At 48.5% G+C, this 18,648-nt stretch overlaps 1 protein-coding gene across 1 annotated transcript in view; it reads right to left on the bottom strand.

Annotated features, from left to right (window-relative positions):
* LOC113203990 (spectrin beta chain) overlaps positions 1–18,648 on the bottom strand; it is a gene marked incomplete in the record, with an annotated part of 59,245 nt that overhangs the window by 12,871 nt on the left and 27,726 nt on the right. Inside the window, 22 exon segments of the mRNA XM_052277496.1 lie at positions 1–1,257; positions 1,372–1,563; positions 1,645–1,824; positions 1,917–1,998; positions 3,177–3,344; positions 3,599–3,721; positions 5,988–6,050; positions 6,660–6,724; positions 6,812–6,921; positions 7,016–7,120; positions 7,219–7,310; positions 7,578–7,662; positions 7,753–7,891; positions 7,990–8,234; positions 8,320–8,499; positions 8,584–8,778; positions 8,855–9,059; positions 9,156–12,568; positions 12,885–14,015; positions 14,111–14,284; positions 14,368–14,519; positions 16,144–16,300. Coding sequence (XP_052133456.1) covers positions 1,254–1,257; positions 1,372–1,563; positions 1,645–1,824; positions 1,917–1,998; positions 3,177–3,344; positions 3,599–3,721; positions 5,988–6,050; positions 6,660–6,724; positions 6,812–6,921; positions 7,016–7,120; positions 7,219–7,310; positions 7,578–7,662; positions 7,753–7,891; positions 7,990–8,234; positions 8,320–8,499; positions 8,584–8,778; positions 8,855–9,059; positions 9,156–12,568; positions 12,885–14,015; positions 14,111–14,284; positions 14,368–14,519; positions 16,144–16,273 — 7,233 coding nt within the window.

Genomic DNA, 18,648 nt, shown 5'->3' with positions numbered 1-18,648 from the left:
ATTCTTTGAAATATAAAAAGTACTCTTCAAAATTCCATCCCTCTCAAAAACACATCCTTGTCAGCTAACTAATCAAGGGATGCTTCTCACAATCAGTTACATTCAATATCCACTCTCATACAAATGAAAACAAATCTTGGGCCTGGAATTAAACTCTTTTAAATTATGCTACTCAAAGTATTATATTTTAACAAGCTCTATGTGAAGCACCACATGTGACCACTTTAACGCCATCAGTCCATCTGTTATGTGAATGCAGTCCTCTACAATTAAGTGACTAGCAGCTATCATAAGATCTGCATTAGGATTTTTTTCCAAAGATGACAGTAAAGCACTGAATTGGCATTCTCAATAGATATCTATTCCTTGAAAAATTTGAAGCATGCAAACTTCTTAAAATGAGACATAAAGAACCTTAAAAGAAATAAAACCCACCCAATACCAACAGAAATATCTCTCAAACAGAATAAGTCACAATAAAATAAAATCATAGAATTTGAAAGTTCTAAAAAATTAAAACAATTAAAAGTAGTTTACAATCTACAGTACGATGTGACTCAATTGAAAGCTGATATTTACACACATTCAATTTTACTGGTACAGTAATTACATGTGATGTGGTACTGGCCAAAGCTTAAATGCACAAAAATTCATACAAAATAACACCAATTCTGGCAAATTTCTCTCCCTGAACCCCTACAGATGCAACAATGGTAAGTGGCTAGTCTCAATTTCGAATCTAGTTAACTGAATTCACATAACTTTGCATTCAAGGCACAGTTTTTCCATCATAAAGGGCCATACAACGGAACTATGTATTTATAGTTCACTGTAGATTAAAGAGTAAAAAGCAATGTGTGCTTCCACACTTACAAAATGTAAAAGTACAATACAATAATAAATTAATGACAAACTTTAAAACAGTTTACAGCAAAACCCGTCCCAGCCCACCTATGAACATGAGGCATAGTGCTTCCACATAATTAAAAGTCATTAGTTTGGAAAAACTGGCAGTAAATACAAGTTTATACAAATAAAAATATTAAGCTTTGTATTGCTGGAAAACTCCTGCACTGTTATTAACAAATGAATGATGACACAATTAAAAATAATGATGGTACAAAGTGATAGGGAAAGATCATGAGGCAAAGAAATGCCAAGTGTCAAACATAGTGTAGCTTTGCAGAATGAGGTGGAGGTTGGATGCCAACCTTGTGATGAAAAAGATGAGCGACAGAACATACTCAACACTCTCAACTGTAAAACAAGGAAAAAAGAATCAATATGAAGGAGTAGCAATCATAAACAGAAGTGTCAAATAAGACTGGCCAATTTGCTCAACTGAGAAATGACCCAGCCACTAGCACTTACTTTTTCTTGAGTGTGAAAAAGCTACGTCTTTTTGTATCCTCTCTGCGCTGCTCTGTTGATGCTGGTAAGGTTTGGGCTCGAGATGGTCCAGGAGATCCTTGCATTTCACAGGCCTGAGCAAGACTTGTTACCCATTTTGATCTTTCATTATCATCCTTTGCTTGGAACAAATATTCAGCACCAGCGCTTAGTCTGAAAATGGTAAATTATGGGGTAAGATTGTGGGACAGTACTTGCTAAAAGTTTCAATGAATTGGGGTAAAAATATCATACTTAAGCCTGAAGACATGTTTCTTTTTAGTGTAGTCTTCCGCTGTTTCACATGACCCTCCTCTAAGGTCAGCTGGACTTTCATTTTTAAAGCAGATTCCAGGTGCTGAATTGTATGATTTTTGGTCCTTGTAGGCAGAGAGGAGGTTCCCTCGCAGTACAATATATACCTTATCCCATGATCTAGAAAAGAATATTTAAACAATTGGAAAATTAGGGAAATATATTAGAGAATAAAAGTAGAAAAACAAGTGCAAAATGTCAAGAAATCTTACCTGTTAGATGCTTTCTTAGTCTGACTCTCCCAAACAGGTTTCCGGGTCAAGACTCCTTCAAGATTGTTGGATGGTGTTGATTCTGAAGGTGGCAAAAAAGAATAATTATCAGCACTAGGAAACAAATCAAGATCACAAACAAGGTTTACAACAGTTTCACTGGCTACACCAAGTCAAATACAACTCCGATAGTTGGCGGATGAGAAATCTGAACACTAAGAAAATAGGATGTACAGTATATAAACCAGCTCTCGTGCCAAAAATCTGCAAAGAAGGAAAATTTTGCTTGAACAAAAGTTCATAGTTATTAACTGCATCTGTAAATTGAGACCATAACTAACAAAGTAACAAAATAATCATGTATATATGTTGCTAAAAACAAAAAAAAGCTTCCCATGCTCAAATGCAGTACTTTTCAAATGAAATTAATTTGAAGAAAGGTCATGCAAATATCTGCACACTCAAAAGAGAGAAGCATACAACTAAGGCAACCAGTTTGTTCATGGTTCAAGCTAAAAAGCTACAACACTTACAGTATTCATACCTTACTTTCATTCCTTCATTTCTGAACTTGCAGATCTTCATGTAAGGCTTTCATTTTAAAAGGAAATATTTATTAATATGCTACGTTAGGATGCTGACCGGGAACTTATATTTTGTACAATATGAGAAAAAGAAAAGAAATGAGGGCGACTCCCTATGGGTAATGTAAGCAAGAACTACATTCTAACAACAGGGTTGCCACGAAGTCCCAGTTTCCGAATATCCTGACATTTTCCTGACCAAATCCTGACGAAAAAGTGACTTTATCCTGACATTTTCAGAACAAGTTGACAGCAAAATAGCGCTATTTTTCAGGGGTTAAGAGAAAAATTGGGTATTTTTTTTAGGAAAAATATATCAGTGGCGCACTACCACAGCGCCACGCCTCTGGCCGAAGTAGCGCCGAGCATAGGGCGATAACCGGTACGAACCATTTATCCTGACACTTTTACCCCAAAATCCTGACATTATCCTGATTATCCTGACAACTTTTGTAAATCCTGACAAAATTCTGATTATCATGATTATCCTGACGCGTGGCAACCCTGTAACAATTGATAATTTAAAATTATCATTAAATAGAAAATAAACTTAGAATCAACAAAGAAACACAGTCTTTGGTGTTGAAAATACACAGAAGTGTTTCCTCAAAATTTTCTTAAGTATATTTCAGTTACCAAAGGTAGTGAACGGAAGAGCAAGTTGGTGCATACTAACCTGCCCTCTCTATGTTGGACTCATCATCACTGGCGCTGGTTGGAGCAAGAGTTGGGCTCTTAGGTCCAGAGCCCTTCTTCCAGCGGAAACTTCTGAAGGGTGACTTTGAACGCGACCGATCTTTCTTCCGAGATGTGGAAGAAGTGTCTTTGGCGCTCAACCGTGGGGCTAGCGAATCCATACAATGAATAAATCAAAACTCCCAGATAATCGAAACTAACGATTGAATTACTGGTAAATGGTACTATGCAAAATCAAATTTAACACATGAAAATTCAATGACAAAATAATTTTAACCAAATATGAAGTGACAGCAGAGCTGTGCTCTTCAAAGATACAGTAGTAGGGATTTAAACAAGTGTAATTAAAGCAGATACAGTTTTTAGCCAGTTAGATACTTATATATTAGGTGATTCCCTCACCCATCGGTTGCGCAGATTCAACAGGAAGTGACTTAACCCTTTCCGGTGGTTCAGGCCGAAGAGAAGGTGCAGGTTCTGGCATCGTGTGACGCTTGTGCAATGAGTCTTCAACTTCCGTTACCACTAAATAAACATGCAATAGTAATTGTTGTTTACATGCAAAAATAGATCATGAAACATGCATTTAGCTACATCATAGAAAGAATTATGATAAGGGACATGAAATTGGCAGGTCTGGTCTTTGCGAGGGACAAACCTACATGCAATTCACCAAGAGAGTGCAACAAAGTGGGACGTGTGACCCACTTCTCCGGGACCCCTGGTTTATATTACTGTATTATAAATGGTGAGCTCAGAAAGTTTTGTAACTCAAATACTAGCAGTCCTTGACTGAAAGGATTCTCATTTCTTTACTTCTACAAAATTCAAGACAATACACTTCAGACAATAAATTTAATTTCTAACAATGTGACTTAAGCACAGAAACGTGTAAATTAAAACATTTTCACAGACAGCTGCTTTGAAATATTCCCTTGGGAGACAACATGGGTACTCTGTGGTGGTTAGAGTCACAACCACAAGTATTTGTGATTTAACTGGGATGGGAGCTAAGTTTATTAACATCTCCACTTACCTTACAGTAATAAAATGTGCACCTTCACCTGTTATGAATGTTACCAATTGAATATCATACAAAACTATTGATATAGAGATAATGTAGCTGCAGACATATGGAGCAGTGTAAACATTCAATAGCAACTGATCATTCTTTTCATTTTACTAAAATATTTTGGACAATTGAAGTAAACTCAAGCTTTCAAAATTGCTATTTGAATGTTTAAAGACAGCCTAAAACGAAAGTAAGACCACAAGAAAAAGAAAGAAACAAGCACACAAGGTTACACCACAATATCAACAACAGGACAGTTAGCACGCCATACATATACAGAGTACATGTAAACCACAACCATTAGACCCTGGGCCAAGAACCTGCAGTAAGATGAGAAGCTGATTAGGACATAATCAGACAGATGCTGGGACAAGTGCCTGAGGGAAACGCACTATGTATATTGCTTCATGAAATAAGATTTAATTTCCTTTCTCAACATTGTTTTTCATGAGACAAATACTGTACCATTGGTAAGTAAGACATCCATCACCAAAAGTTGGGAGGTGCAGAACTGATGGAATAAAATTTTAAACAGAGGTTTACACAAAGCTCTGTAAATCAAACATTTTCTTGAAAAATCCATGGGTACAATTTATGAATATCATTTCTCTGCATTCCATCTGTTCTACAATGTGATGTTAGACAAACGTTGATATCTAAGCAGGACATATTTTCGAACAACCCACATGAAACAACTTAGATAGTTAATATTTTGATGATTACATGCCTGTTTGATAGACTTCAGTATTGATTTAATATTGAAAGAACAATACTGCAATGCATATTTTTTGTTTGAACAAGGAAAATAATGTTTCATGTGTGTGTTGGGTGAAAAAATATACTGCCCGGATATACATAGAATATCAAAGACAGTAAAAATATATTAATTTCTTTCACCAGCCAGAACATTTTTTTGAACAAAATGCATTAGTACAAACAGAAAAACAAGAAAATTTTACACTACAAACATGAAGCTGCATGCAAGACACAGAATGGAGAGGAGTCAAAGATTTTGTTTCAAAATGAGGACTGAGTGAGGAAAATGTAATGAGTGATGTAATGTTTTCAAAAGGATACCAGTATTGGTATTCAGATTTTGTGCATTGTTCAGTAAAATGTGCAGCAACATAAACTCTACCATGTGTTATTCAAGTCAATATACTGAAGAGGAGTAGTAGGTTATTTATTCTTAATATCTGTAATCCTCTAAATTAGTTAAAATCTAAACTGAGCAATGTATTTCTCTTGTATTTTCTATCTTACTGCAAAGAGATTCCACAACACAGAAAGGGCTTCGGTGACCTCTCTGACCTCTCGACCACATTATACAATAATAAGCTACTATAGATTAGATTAAAAAACTATACCTAACTTTCTAGAGCTAGATGATAATCTACCAAAGCTGACATGTGTGCACATCAAATAGTTATTAATAAAATCTGTCGAACCCATGCAGAATGAAAGAAATGCACCATATCTTTTTTTCAAGGAAAATTTAACCTAGGCTGTAACTTGTAAATCTTATTCAATGCTCAGCATACTACAGTTCTTCATACTGAGGCTGAGCCATGTTAATTTTTTTAGTATTAGAAGTAAAAAACAAGAACATAAAAGGAATGTAAAAGGAATGCCCAACAACTGATAATTTTTATCAATAATTGATGTATAAAAAGTGCAAGATGACGAGCGGGTGAGCTAAAGAAGCAGTGCCCCACTCACCTTCTCTAACAGTTGATCGTTCCACTTGAGCAACCATAATTTTGGTTGAAGATTTGCGTGAAGCTGTTTTTGTGTTGATGGGGTTTGATTTGTAGTGAGGAATAGGACAAAGAAAAGACATGTTTGAGAACACAATTCATGCATCATGCTAGGCTGGTTGCAACCGTAACAGGAACTGAGATAGAGGTCATGGGAGGTAGGGAATCAGCGAGGATTAATAGCATAGTTATTTAAAGAATGAAATCCGAACACAGATGCAGGGTAAGTTGGAAAAAAATTGAATTGAATTCATGATAGAGATGGAATTGTAAGCTTGAGAAGGCTCAAGTAGGAAAATGAAAACGTGACTTAAGTGATAGCTAGCAAGCATGGCTTGCATGATACGCATGGGAAAGAAAGGTGGTAAGCAAAGTGGCACAGTTCGTTTCTTGATTTTGCATAAAATGTCTAAGAACATAGTTTATGTTCATAGCGTGATCTCAATATCATCAATGGAAATTCAAAGTAATGACATTGGTATCTTGTGCAAAATTTCAAAAAACTGTTGGATGTCTGATACAAATTTGGCTCTTACAACACACAAAAAGTGATGACTCCAAACATTTTTAATGGTTAAAGGAAGGGATGGATTCTTAGATTTTAAAGAGAGACAATAGAAAAAAGAAAGCTCACCTTGTGCTTCCTGTTCAGCCTGGGCCTGCGCTGCTTCAGCTTGTGGTGATCCTGGTCCATCAGGTCTGCAAAACCATGATAAAAAGAAAATAAGGTAAACTTCAGCCTAAACAGGCTGTGCTGTTCGAACATAGATAGTAGAGTTAGCAGACCTGTCCCCGGTCCCCTGAGGTGATGTGGGAGGCTGCTGTTGCGCAGCCAAATCCTCCTCCCTTTTCCGTTCTTCTTCTTCCTCTCTCCTCTTAAACTCCTTTAATTCAAACTAGAAAAAAAGGAGGACAATTCGTAGTATGCAAAATTAGAAGTGCACCAACAACTCAAAAAGCTCTCTTCATGACACGTAATAATTAACTTACTGTTGTAAGTCTCTCCAGTGCACTAAACCTCTCCTCTTGGGCAGCAGCAGATTTTTCAAAAGCTTCGTGTTTCTTGATAAGTGCTTCCACATCATCAATTGACATCTATAAACATTACAAAAAAAAAAGATTAGATTTACTCCATGATTCAATTCTTGATCTTTTTTTTTCCCTTCAGTAACATCGTGAAACTATTAACTAACCCCAAGTTCATGTGACATGAGATAAGGTTCTTGTGCTATGAGCCAGGCCTCTGCAACAGCAGCATCTCGGGCAAACTGGTAGACCTCCAAAACTGAAAAAAGGGGAAAAGATAAAGGGTAAATCTAATGATAATGCAATAAATTGGAATTAGAAAAGCCAACTGCAACAGAAACTTTTAAGCATTAGTCAGAGAAAAGAGGAGGTTGGTCCACTTCTTCTGTAGTTAGACAGTAAAACACGCACGCGTGGTTATGGCTGCCTTACGGCTCGGACGAGTTGGCAACCCGCCCGCACGCGTGCATGCGGCAAAGTCTAGGTACAGAGTGAGTGGGGCAAATCAACCATCTGAGACACTTACTAAGTTGAAGGTTTTCCCATCTTTCCTCCCAGCGATGCAGAAGTGAAGTTCTCTGATTGTTCAGAGACAGAAGTTTCTCCTTAATCTGATTAACATGAATACACACAGAACGTACAGTAGAAATCATACTTTAAACTACCTATGTGGAGTTAACATTACTGTGGACATAACATACCTCATTTGAAGCATAATGATTACGTGAAAGCAGTTCTTTGCCTAAGGACATACAGGCAGTAAAGTTATCTTCCCTTGTATCTATTTCAGCTTTTAGACTTTGGTGGTTGTTCATTAGCAATTCTACACCACTAACATCTCTGTAGAAATAAAGAACAAAAGGGCATGAAAATCTGCACACAGAATTGGGATTTTCAATTATAATTTAGGTCAATTACAAGAAAAAATTGTGAAGTACCTTGGCTTTTCAGAAGTGTTCATTTGCCTTGCAACATCATCCATCCACAGCATTAATGTTCTAACCATGATGAAGAATTTGAACAAGTCTCCAGTGTCAGCCAACTTTTGTTTGCGACTGTCACACATATTCTGAAGATTACTCCATGCGTTAACTACCTCTGCCTCTCTGTTGGTAATTTCATTGGCCTTGTCACCAGCGTAAGATGTTTGCAATTTTTCAGATTCTTTCTGAATTTGTGAAACCTAAAAAACAAATGCATACATATTTACAACAAAGGTTATTTTTAAAAAAGCATGACAAACTTGACTGCTTCGCATTAGATTGTACCTGTGACTGTAGAGTTTGCAAGTCTTGAATGAAGTTTTGATGTTTACGCTGAAGTGCAGAAACAGAGCCTGCATCGCGCCCTAGTTCATCAGACATGGCGTGTTGCTTTTCTTGAATACGACCTAATACATCCTTACAATCATGGAAGAACTTGTGAAGCTCTCGAGAAGCCACAAGCATCTATGACAGAGAGATAATAAAATTAGAATGATGTCTTGTACTTAAGTAATAGTATGTAATACATTCTAATGACAATTAAATTACCTGAGTTCGTGTTTCAATAAGCTCTAATAGGTCCTGCCATGCTTCCAGAAGACCATCTTTCCATTCAGCAATTGTGGCGCTATCTGAATGACTTGCAGCAATGAGTGAATCAGCAATGCTGTTCACTTGAGAGACTCTCTCTGATCCAACTGCTTCCGTATCACGAGCAAATTCTTTAAATCTCTCCCATAAGAGCTGCAAAGAAAACAACATTATAGACACTAATTTTCTGCTATTAAAGGTATGCAGCAAGATGGTGAATACTACTCACAGTGACGTGGTCATAGTCCTGGCCCAGTTCATGGGAGCCAGCAACAACCTCTCTTTGTTGGATCCATTGTTCTAAGTCATCTACTTCTCTATTTAACATGTAGAGCTGCAGAGCTTCATCCAATTTAGCTCTTCTTTCACCTGCGAGGTCCTTAAGTCCAGCATACAATTTGTCTACCTGAGATTGCTTCACAGCAATCTGGTCACTGTAATAAGTAATTATTGTACACCGTTAATCAACAACTTTTTAGCTATACCTAAAAAATGATATAATGATGGATTTTAAAATTTTGTAATTATACCTGTCTGGATGCTGTTCATTAATCAACTGTTTTGCAGTGTCACCAAGTTGCCGAATAGTATTTGCGTAGTCTTCAACTGCTTGTTCTAGGCCCTCATGCTTCTTCATGAGATTTTGAGCTGAGATTTCATCTTTACCCCGGTCTTCAACCATCATGTATAATTCTTGTTCACTCATCCAAGATTCAGCTTCACTGGCATCAAAGAAGTACTGTTGTGCCTTCTCTGACTGGAGTAATTGGTTGCGCCTCTCATCAACTGCTGACTTCAACCGCTCCCACTTGGAAATTAGGTCTTCTATTAAATGCATGAATTGAGGTGTGTCTTCATGATCCTCACCAATGAGTTTCTTTCCATTGTTACAAACAGCATGAATGCGGGGTTCATGGTTGTCAATTTCATTCCGCAACGATTGGTTCTTCTTTTTCAGCATATGAACATTGAAGAGTGAGTTACCATAGTCAGTTGAAGTCGCCTGGGGCATCTTTTCTGCGATCCACAGCTTCTCGTCCTCCACATCACGACGGAACTGGAAGGCCTCCTTCTTTTTCTCCAGCTGCCTTTGCCGCTCCAAGAGGGGAGCCTTGATTTGCTCGAATCTTTGCTCGACAGCCCGCTTTTTCTCCGAGATCTGATCCATCTTCTCCGGCACGGTGCGTTGCAGGTACTCGGCCTGGGTCTCGAGCCCGGTCACCTGCTTGGCTTTCACGGCCATCTGCGTCTCGATCATCTGCTGCTTCTGCATAAGGATGTTGACAGAGGCCAGGTCCGTGCCAGTGTCCTCGCTTTCGATCTGCTTCTCTAGTTCCGTCATCCACGAGTCAATGTCGTCGCAGGTCTGGTGCATGAGGGTCTCTCGGTTGGCGTCGAACAGCCGCTCTCCTTTCTCCTTAGTGGTCCGCTCGAGGTCCTCGAACTGAGATCCGAGCTCGGAGGTCTTGGGGTCGATGATCTCGGCCAGCTCGGGCTTCTCTCGCTTGAGCTCCTCACCCGCGCGCTGCACCTCGTCTAGACGGTTCTTGTTGGAGGCGATCTCGGCCTCGAACGCCTGGTGGCGGGTCCACTTGCTGTGTACTGTCTTGGCGCTGCGGTACGTCTCGTCCTGCGCGGTGATGTTCTTTTCTTGCACCCACTGGCCGAGCTCCTCGCAGTCCTGGAGGAACTGGTGCAGCTGTAGCTGGTCTTTAAGCTTCTCCATCTGCTCCAGGGCGCGCTGCCGGTTGGCATTGCGCCGCTCGTCGATGTTCTGGGCCTTCCTGTTCACCTTGTCCGAATCGAAGTGACCCTCGTCGTTCAGTCGGCTGGCGAACTGCACCACCGAGTTGACCTTGTCGTCGTTGGCCTCCATGGTGGTAAGGAATGCCTCATGGCGCTTGATGAGGTTCTCGGCCTGCTCCAGGTTGGTCGGAGTCTCGTCCTTGCTGAGAACGTGCTCTTGCTGGCTGAGCAGAACCTCAGCCTGCTTGGCGTCGCGGTTGAACATCTGGAGGTTGAGCGACTGGCTAAGCAGCTGCTGCCTGTTCTCCCACATCTGGTAGAGCTCCTCCCAGCCATCGCGAAGGGCCTTCAGGCGCTCGCGCAGGAACATATACTGGTGGTCGTCTTGGGTGGACGGCTCGGCCGTCAAGCGCTCACCGTACTCCATCATCTTTGCGTAGTCATCCGTGTAGTTGTCGATCTCCTCGCGGATACTCTGGTGCTGACTCAGCAGCTTCTCAGCCTCGGCGAGCGAAGCGGGCGTGTCCTCGGAGGCCACGTCCTTCTGGGTCTTGGTGAGCCAGGCCTGGAAGTGGTCCAGGTCGCGAAGGAACCGGTGCAGGTCGCCGGCCTCCTCCAGTTTCGAGTCGCGCTCCTTGAGCATCTGCGTGAGCTGCTCCCAGATGGTCTGGATCTGCTCGATGCGCTGGCGGATCAACGCGGCCTCCTCGGGGTGCTCGGCGCTGATGGCCTCTGCCTCGCGGTCCAGGGCGTCTAGCTTGGCCTGGATGGCAGCCAGGTCGCGCTCCATGCCCGACAAGCGGCGCTGCAGCGTCATGACGCCCGTCAGGTCCATCTCGAGGCTGTCCGTGGACTGCAGGATGCGCTTCTTGTCCTCGATCCAGCTGACGGTCTCGCGGCACTCGATGTGGAAAGTCTGCACACCGTGCGCAGAGTTGAGCTCCTCGCGCTTGGCCTCGGCCTTCTCGCGCAGTTCCGCCCAGCCGTGGTTTAGCTCGTTCTGGCGCGCGTGGATCTGCTCCGAGTTGGGGTGTTCGACGTGCAGCAACTGGCGCGCCAGCTGGTTCACCACGGCGACGCGCGACGCGTTGGCATTCATCTCCTTCTCGAAGCCGTCGTAGCGGTGCTTCATGATCTCCACGTCCTCGATGTCCTTGGCGGGCACCATGGTCTGCAGCATGCGGTCCTTCTCCCCGATCCACTGCTCCACGCCGTCCGACTCGCTGAGCAGCTTGTACAGGGACAGCGCGTCGAGCAGGCGCTGCTTGCGCAACTTGGCCAGCTCGTTGAGCTCCTTGTAGCGGTGGTCGATGCTGGCCAGCCGCTCTTGCACCTCGGGGGACTCGCGGTCGCGCTCGCCGAGGGTTCCGGCTTGCTGGTGCAGCGCTTCGATTGCCGTGGAGTAGTTCTTGAGCTCGTCCGTGACATCCTTGTGCTTCTTGAGGAGCGACTGAACGTTGGCCTCGTCGCGACCCACGTCCTCGCTCGACACGAGGCGCAGCACGTCCAGCATCCAGTGGTCCACGTCATCCGCGTCCGCAAAGAACCGGTGGAAGTCGACGGCCTCCTCGAGGCGACGGCGGCGCAGCGCTGACTGGTCCAGCAGGTGGCTCCACTGGCCCAGGATGTCCTGAAGCCGGTCTTCGATACGCTTCTTGCCGAAGTGCTCCTGGCGCACGAGCTCTTCGCCCACGGCCATCACAGACACGAGCTGTGGCTCGTGGCTCGAGATCTCCGACTCCAGTGCCTTGTGCTTGGTGAGCAGCAGGTGGATGGTGGTCAGGTCGTGACCGATGTCACCCGTCGACACGATGTGCTCCTTCTCCTTGATCCAGTTCTCCTCGTCGGCCATGTCCCAGTAGAACTGCCACAAGCGCTTGCTCTCCTCGAGGCGAGAGCGCCTCTCCACGGCCAGCTTCACCAGCTCGGCGTAGGCATTCTCCAGCTGCTGTACGCGGTCCACCACGATGGTGGGGTCGCACGGCTTATAGCCCTCCACGCCCTCCAGACCCTCGTCCAGGAAGCGCTGCGACTGCTGCACCACGGCTTTAACGCGCTCGCCCAGCACGTTGATGTCGGCCTCGACCAACGAATGCTTCTGCAGCAAGTCCTCCACGCCCATCAGGTGCTTGCCGTAGTCGTCTGACAGCAGTAGCATCTTCATGTCCTCCATGGAATCCAGGATATACGTCATCTCCTGCAAAGTATAACAAAAAGGACAACGTTAGGTTTGTCTCGATGGTTAAGTTACATCAGACATCAGACGTCAGGATGACTATTACGTCAAGCGAAAAACTGGTAATATTTTTAACTGTATACTGAAGGCCAGGCAGGTGAGCAAGTGGCTTTGCCTGCAGTCACCATGGCGCCTTGTGACCATCAGTAGGCAACCCAGACACAAGCGCGCATGCGGCATAGTATAATTATAATTAATTATAATACAAAATGTTCAGGGTTCCGTAGGCCACCCTTCAAGACGTTGTGGGTAGCCAAGATTTAAACAACCGACTCACCTGGAAGCTCTGCTGCAGCTGCAGGGACATCTCCAGGCGCAGGCGGCGCGCGCGGAGCAGCTCCAGCAGGTAGTTCCAGAGGCGCAGCACGTTGTCCTTGCGCGCGTTGATGCGCGCCATGTCGTGGTAGTTCTCGGCCTCCAGCTCCTGGCTGACGGCCACCACGGCCTGCACGCGCTCCTCGTAGGCCAGGATGTCCGTCTCGATGGCCTCGTGCTTCTTGGCGGCGGCCTCCACGGCGGCGAGGTCGAAGCCGAAGTTGTCCTGCGAGACGAGCCGCTGGTTCTCGCTGAGCCAAGTCTCCCTCATGCCCGCCTTGCGGTTGAAGCGCGCGGCGAGCTGCTCCAGCTTCTCCTGCCGGATCAGCTCCTCGCGCAGCGCCAGCTCGCGCTCGTGCTCCGCCTTCTCCAGCCGCTCCCAAGCCTTGTTGATGTCCGAGATCATCTTGCCCTCGCGGGGCGTGTACGGCTTCTGGTTGTTGGCGCGCATGCGCGACTGCAGCGTGAAGAGCAGCACCTCCAGGTTGCCCTTCTCCACAAACTTGGGCGGCTTCTCGACGGTGCGGTAGTTGCTGAACTGAGCCAGCTGCTTCTGCACGCCCTCCAGCGAGTTGGCGAACTTGCGCTCGCCCAGCGCCGCGATCGTGGTCTCGATCCACAGCAGCAGTTCGCTCGTCAGGTTCTCGTACTCCTGGATGGTGCGGTCGTTCTCCAGCGCGATGCCCACCACCTTGCCGATACGCTTGCCCTGCACCGTCTCCTGCTTCATCTTGCTGAAGTAGTGGTAGTAGGTCACGACATACGTGATGATGGACTTTTCGTCGGGCTGGTCGACGAACACGTCCTCGGCGTCCAGCAGCTTCAGAAGACCCAGCTTGTCCTCGGCCACGTTGAACGCGTTGTTCAGGTTGTACATGGCGTTGGACTTGGAGAGCTTGTCGAACTGGATGAGATCGGCGCGGTGCTTGTGGATGATGGCGTTGAAGGCCAAGCCGTCGCGCCAGGAAGTCGTGAAGTTGCGCACATTTACGTTGTGGTAGCCAGCCGTCTTCATCTGACACCAGAGCAGGAGAGCGTCCTTGGCAGACTTTGTCTCTTGGTTGTCAGTCTCTTCGATAGTGATGTCTTGAATCTGGAGCAAGAAAAGAGAAAGGGTAAGTCAAGTTGTGCAGACAAAGACAAACATTCATGATAATCTTAAAGACACAGACGCAGTTCTAGCCTTACCTGGAAGCGCAGGATGATGGTCCAGATGAGACCCAGGGACAGGCGGGGGTTGCCGTCCACAATGTCGTGCGAGCCCATGTTTTCTAGGTGCACACGCTGCTCCCGCAGGAATTGAAGTGCCTTATCTACATTTTCTAGACAGTGAATTCGCATCTTGCCTTTGGTCGGCCGCGGCTGGAGGAAACGGAAGATTCATTAGTCGTGGCGCTTTCAGTAATTCAGTGAAATGGGGTTATGCACTGTCCGAAAATACTCACTAATCTTTCTCCGGAGAGTACTTCTAGGAGTTTAAGGAGGTTCTTTCCGTCTCTCATGTCGATATACAGATCGCTGATGCGCGAGTTGACGCGCACCAGATGTGAGTTGACCCATTTTTGGAAGGTCTTTTTCTGTACACTTTCTCGTTCGTCTGCAATCACACAACACACGCATTTGTTAAGCAATATTCACGCCGATCCACACCCAACGCACTTCCAGGCCCTCCGACGCACGATTTCCCTCACACCTTTGAGGTGGTACACAACCCTCTCGTACAGTTCGGCGGGGTAGTTCATGTCGAAGCAGACGGCGCTGTCACCCTCCCAGTCCCAGTCGCCCTCGCCGTCGCCGTCGCGGTAGTGGTGCAGGCGGCGCTCCCAGCAGCGCTCCACGTCGCTGGCGCGGCGCAGGCCCAACACGGAGGGCCCCGCCGAGGAACCCGGGTCCGGGGCAAGTACCACGGCCACCGCCACCTGCCGCACCGGACGGCGCACCACCCTGACCTCGGGCACCACGTCCACGTCCACGTCCACGTCCACGACCACGTCCACGACCACGTCGGGCACCAGGTCCGGCACCACCCTGGCCGGCCGCGCCCGCGCCTTGACCCAGCCGCCGGCGCCGAGGGCGCTCAGGGCGCTCATGCCCGGGGGTGCGGGCAGGCTCGGCGAGCGGCGGCGCGCGACTAGCGGCGCTCATCTCGTCGCCAGTGGGTCGCCTCCTCATTAGCAGGCCGGGCGGCAGCCTGTCGCGGGGGCCGACGGGCGAGGTGATAATGCCGGTCCACTGTCGGCACGGCGGCGATTTATTTCGAGAATGAATGACATCGATCCGACATCAATCAAATCCACGTCCTACCCTACCCGGATCAAAAGTCGGATTTCGGAATGCTCACTGGGGTTCGAACAGGAGCGACCCACCCAGGCTCCACGCACCGACAGCAGATATGCATCCATTTAGCAACTCCATGCATCTGGGCACTGATACTTCACCTATTCACGGGACGGGAAACCGGACTTTGTTGTGGTGATAAACTCTGTTCGACGGGCCTCACTCGATAGCTGATATAGAGAATCCTATACCTTGAATAGAGCCAGTACAGCAAGTACAGGTTGTGAGTTGATCGGACTTTGAATTTTAGCTTACTGACTGAACAAAGTTGACCGTAAAAAGGTCAAAGAGGGCCTGGCCAGGCAAATGGCCTCAGCGCGCCCTGCAAGCGTATTTTCTGCCGGCGGTGAAGCAGCGAGCGACCGGACGCGCACGCCCACCGCGGAGTGGACCGACGGAACGCCGAGACCCCGCCCCTCAGCGCCCCGCAGTGACGACCCCCCCGCCCCCCACCCCCCCTCACACCGAGCTACCGACCATTCACGTCGATCCACTTACTCATCGCAACAAAATCAAAACCCATGAGCCAGCCTTTTAGCCTAAATATCGAAAATTTTGAAATATTCTTATTCGATGAAAGGCTTTACAAAATAAAACGAATGAGAGACGTCGGCTTAAACGCCGCGCCGGCACCCGAACGAGCGCGCAAAGTCACATCCCGGACGCCCCCCTCCCCCATTTCCTTGCGCTCTTCGCTAACGACTCCCCTAGGGCCCCGCCCATTTCCCGAATGCATACTCGGCCTAGCTGCCCCGGTCCCTCGGCCAGGCCGCCAGGTGCGTTCGCTCGGCTCGCCTCGGCTGTCGTGGCCGGGAGCGCCGTGCGGGTAGGCCACCGCGCCCACCCCGACGCAGCGCTGAGCTGCGCGTTGCCTAGCTACTCACCTGCTAGCGCCTTGATGCGCGATCGTTCGAAGAGTCGCGACGACGAGTTTCCGCCATCATACTCGTAGTCCTCGACGATCTCCTGCTGGAGCGTCGGGTCCCACCGGACCAGGGATATGTCTGTCGTCATGGTGATTGGGGCGGCTGAGGGTTACACCTGCGGACACAAGGGAGAAAAGAAAACATGGTTAGAACAAACTAAGTCAGAGGAAGTTTCGAGGACGGATTTACACTTGGGCCAGCAACAGTGCCCTGCCCAGGGGCGGGTGCGGTCGCGTGCGAGGCTATGCAAAGGACTCTTCAAAGTGCCGCTGCCGAGTCAAGCCAAGCAGGGGCAGAGCCGGGCCGAGCCGGGCCGAGCTGGAAAGGTCATAAACAGGACTTCCCGGCCACGCCAGGCTCGCTCCACATTGCACGCGGCCACGCCACGCCCGACGCCAAGAAAGCTGGGCGGGAAAGAAAGGCTTGAATCACACAGACCGGGCCAGGCGCGTGAGAGGCCGAGGTGCAGCTCGGAGCGCACACGGCAAAAGGTAAGAAGCGCTCAAACTTTAGGGAACTTCACACAGAATTTAAGAACTCGCGTAAAAGGGTATCTCCTCTCATAAACGACGTTTGGGCTTGATAACTTGGGGCAGTGTCTTAATTTTTAAGGTAAAATTTGAGGAAGGTATGTCATAAAATAACGGCACAACTTTTCCAATTTATCAGGAGCCACCCATCTCGAGAAACACTCCTGACCCCTGAGTTCTCCTAAAATCCTGAAGAAAGTTTCCTGGACACGACGAGTGCGGGGAGAAAAGAAAAGGAGAATGGTCCACAAAACCAAGGGATTTTAGTACCAGGAGCAGCACTAACCGCATTGCGGACCGGGCTGAGCAAGAGGCCCCTCGTCGCGCGGCCGATACGGACGATACCGGTGCGGTGATCACATGGGAGGGGCCAACCAACCAACCTGCCTCCCGCCCGACCTACGACCACGCCGAGGCCTTTAGGACCTAAAGCACAGCGCGGCCCGTGAAGAAGCCGCTCCGCCCGGTCCGTCGGGCCCGGCCCACTGGACCAGAAGTGCAGGACCCGCCGCGCGCCGCCGCGAGGCTGACGTCACCGCGTGCAGCAGCGAGGCCCGGGCTGGGCACAGCATGCGTGCCAGAGGTGACGTCAGCGGAAAATGGGCAGGACACGTGTGCCGCGGGCCTGAGGACAGGGGCGAGGACCGGGTGCGGGATCGAAACGGCGAGCACTTGAATGCGTCCTCGGCCCAGGGACGGAATAAGGTCCGACTGGGTTGCCTGCATGACAGGGAGGTTGTATAGCAAATTGTCTATCTGACAGGCGGCAGGAGGATCACTGGAAACGACCGGAGGGAGGTGGGGAGGAGGCTCGCGGCCGCCTCGGCTCTCGTCCTTGGACTGCCCTCCGGTCGGACACTCGGACAGACTGGGAGGCAGAGGTGGGCACAGTGAGGCAAGACTTGCTCGATCATCGTAAAGGTGCACGGCAAGCGGTCGGGCGCGGGCCCTTCGGCGAGGAGGCGCTCTGGCAACACGGCCCCGCCCGCCCCACCCCCTCCGCGCGCTCCATTTCTCAGTGCCGGTGGATCGGACGGTCGCGAGCGCGTGGGAGCGCCGCCCCTGCAGAGGCATGCCCCGCAGGCGCCACGGGCCAGGGCTGGTGTCGCGTCTCCGCAGGGGTAACTCAAGACCGCGCACGAAGCAGGAGGGCGGGGAAGGGGAAGGGATGAGGGGAGGGGGCAGTACCCTCCATTAGCGACCCGCTGGAAGCAGAGTAAAGCCAAATGACGTCGCTGTGATGTTTGGGGGGACGCCAACTTGACAGCGCAAAGAGGAGTCGAACAAGAACTACACAGGACATGTCGTCGGCCCACCTCCAATAGCCGGTCCCGTTCGCCTCGCCCCCTCTCCCCCTTTTCTCCTGCTCCTCGTCAAGGCCACGCACGTGGCCACGGGGCCTGACAACAGCGGCGGGGGCGGGCAGTGCGGTGCGGTCCTGGGGCACTGTCAGACGCTGAACGCCCCCCCCCCCCAAATGATGATCATACGCCTCCTCGCTCGTTCCCTCAAAAGAGAACTCGATCTGTATGCGATGAGAGAGAAAGTCCAGATGCCCGAACCACAGCGAGAGGGGGGCGGTTCCCACGGGTGCGGCTCAGACGAGGCGCTGCAGGGGCAGCCTCAGACACAGCCGGGAATCACCGGGCACCATCGGGTTCGGGCACCATCGGGCACCATCGGGCACCATCGGGCACCATCGGGCACCTGCTAGGTGCTCACTTGTTGCTCCGCGCAGTCGATCGCGTCCACCAAGCGCGTGCGGCCACCAGAACCACACACACGTCGGGGACGCGGAGGCATCGCGAGTGAAACATGACGCGCCCCGCCGCCATCTGACCCACCGAGAGGAGGAAGTGACGCAAGTCGTGTACAGTGAGTGGCGCCCCGACACCGCGCATCACCGGCTGGGCTCGCTCAAAGGAGCCCATGG

This window comes from Frankliniella occidentalis, unplaced genomic scaffold (assembly GCF_000697945.3).
Source record: "Frankliniella occidentalis isolate FOCC.00 unplaced genomic scaffold, Focc_3.1 Scaffold10, whole genome shotgun sequence".
Taxonomy (NCBI): Eukaryota; Metazoa; Arthropoda; class Insecta; order Thysanoptera; family Thripidae; genus Frankliniella; species Frankliniella occidentalis.
Note: the sequence above shows the minus strand (reverse complement) of the source record. Positions and strands in the feature narration are given on the sequence as shown.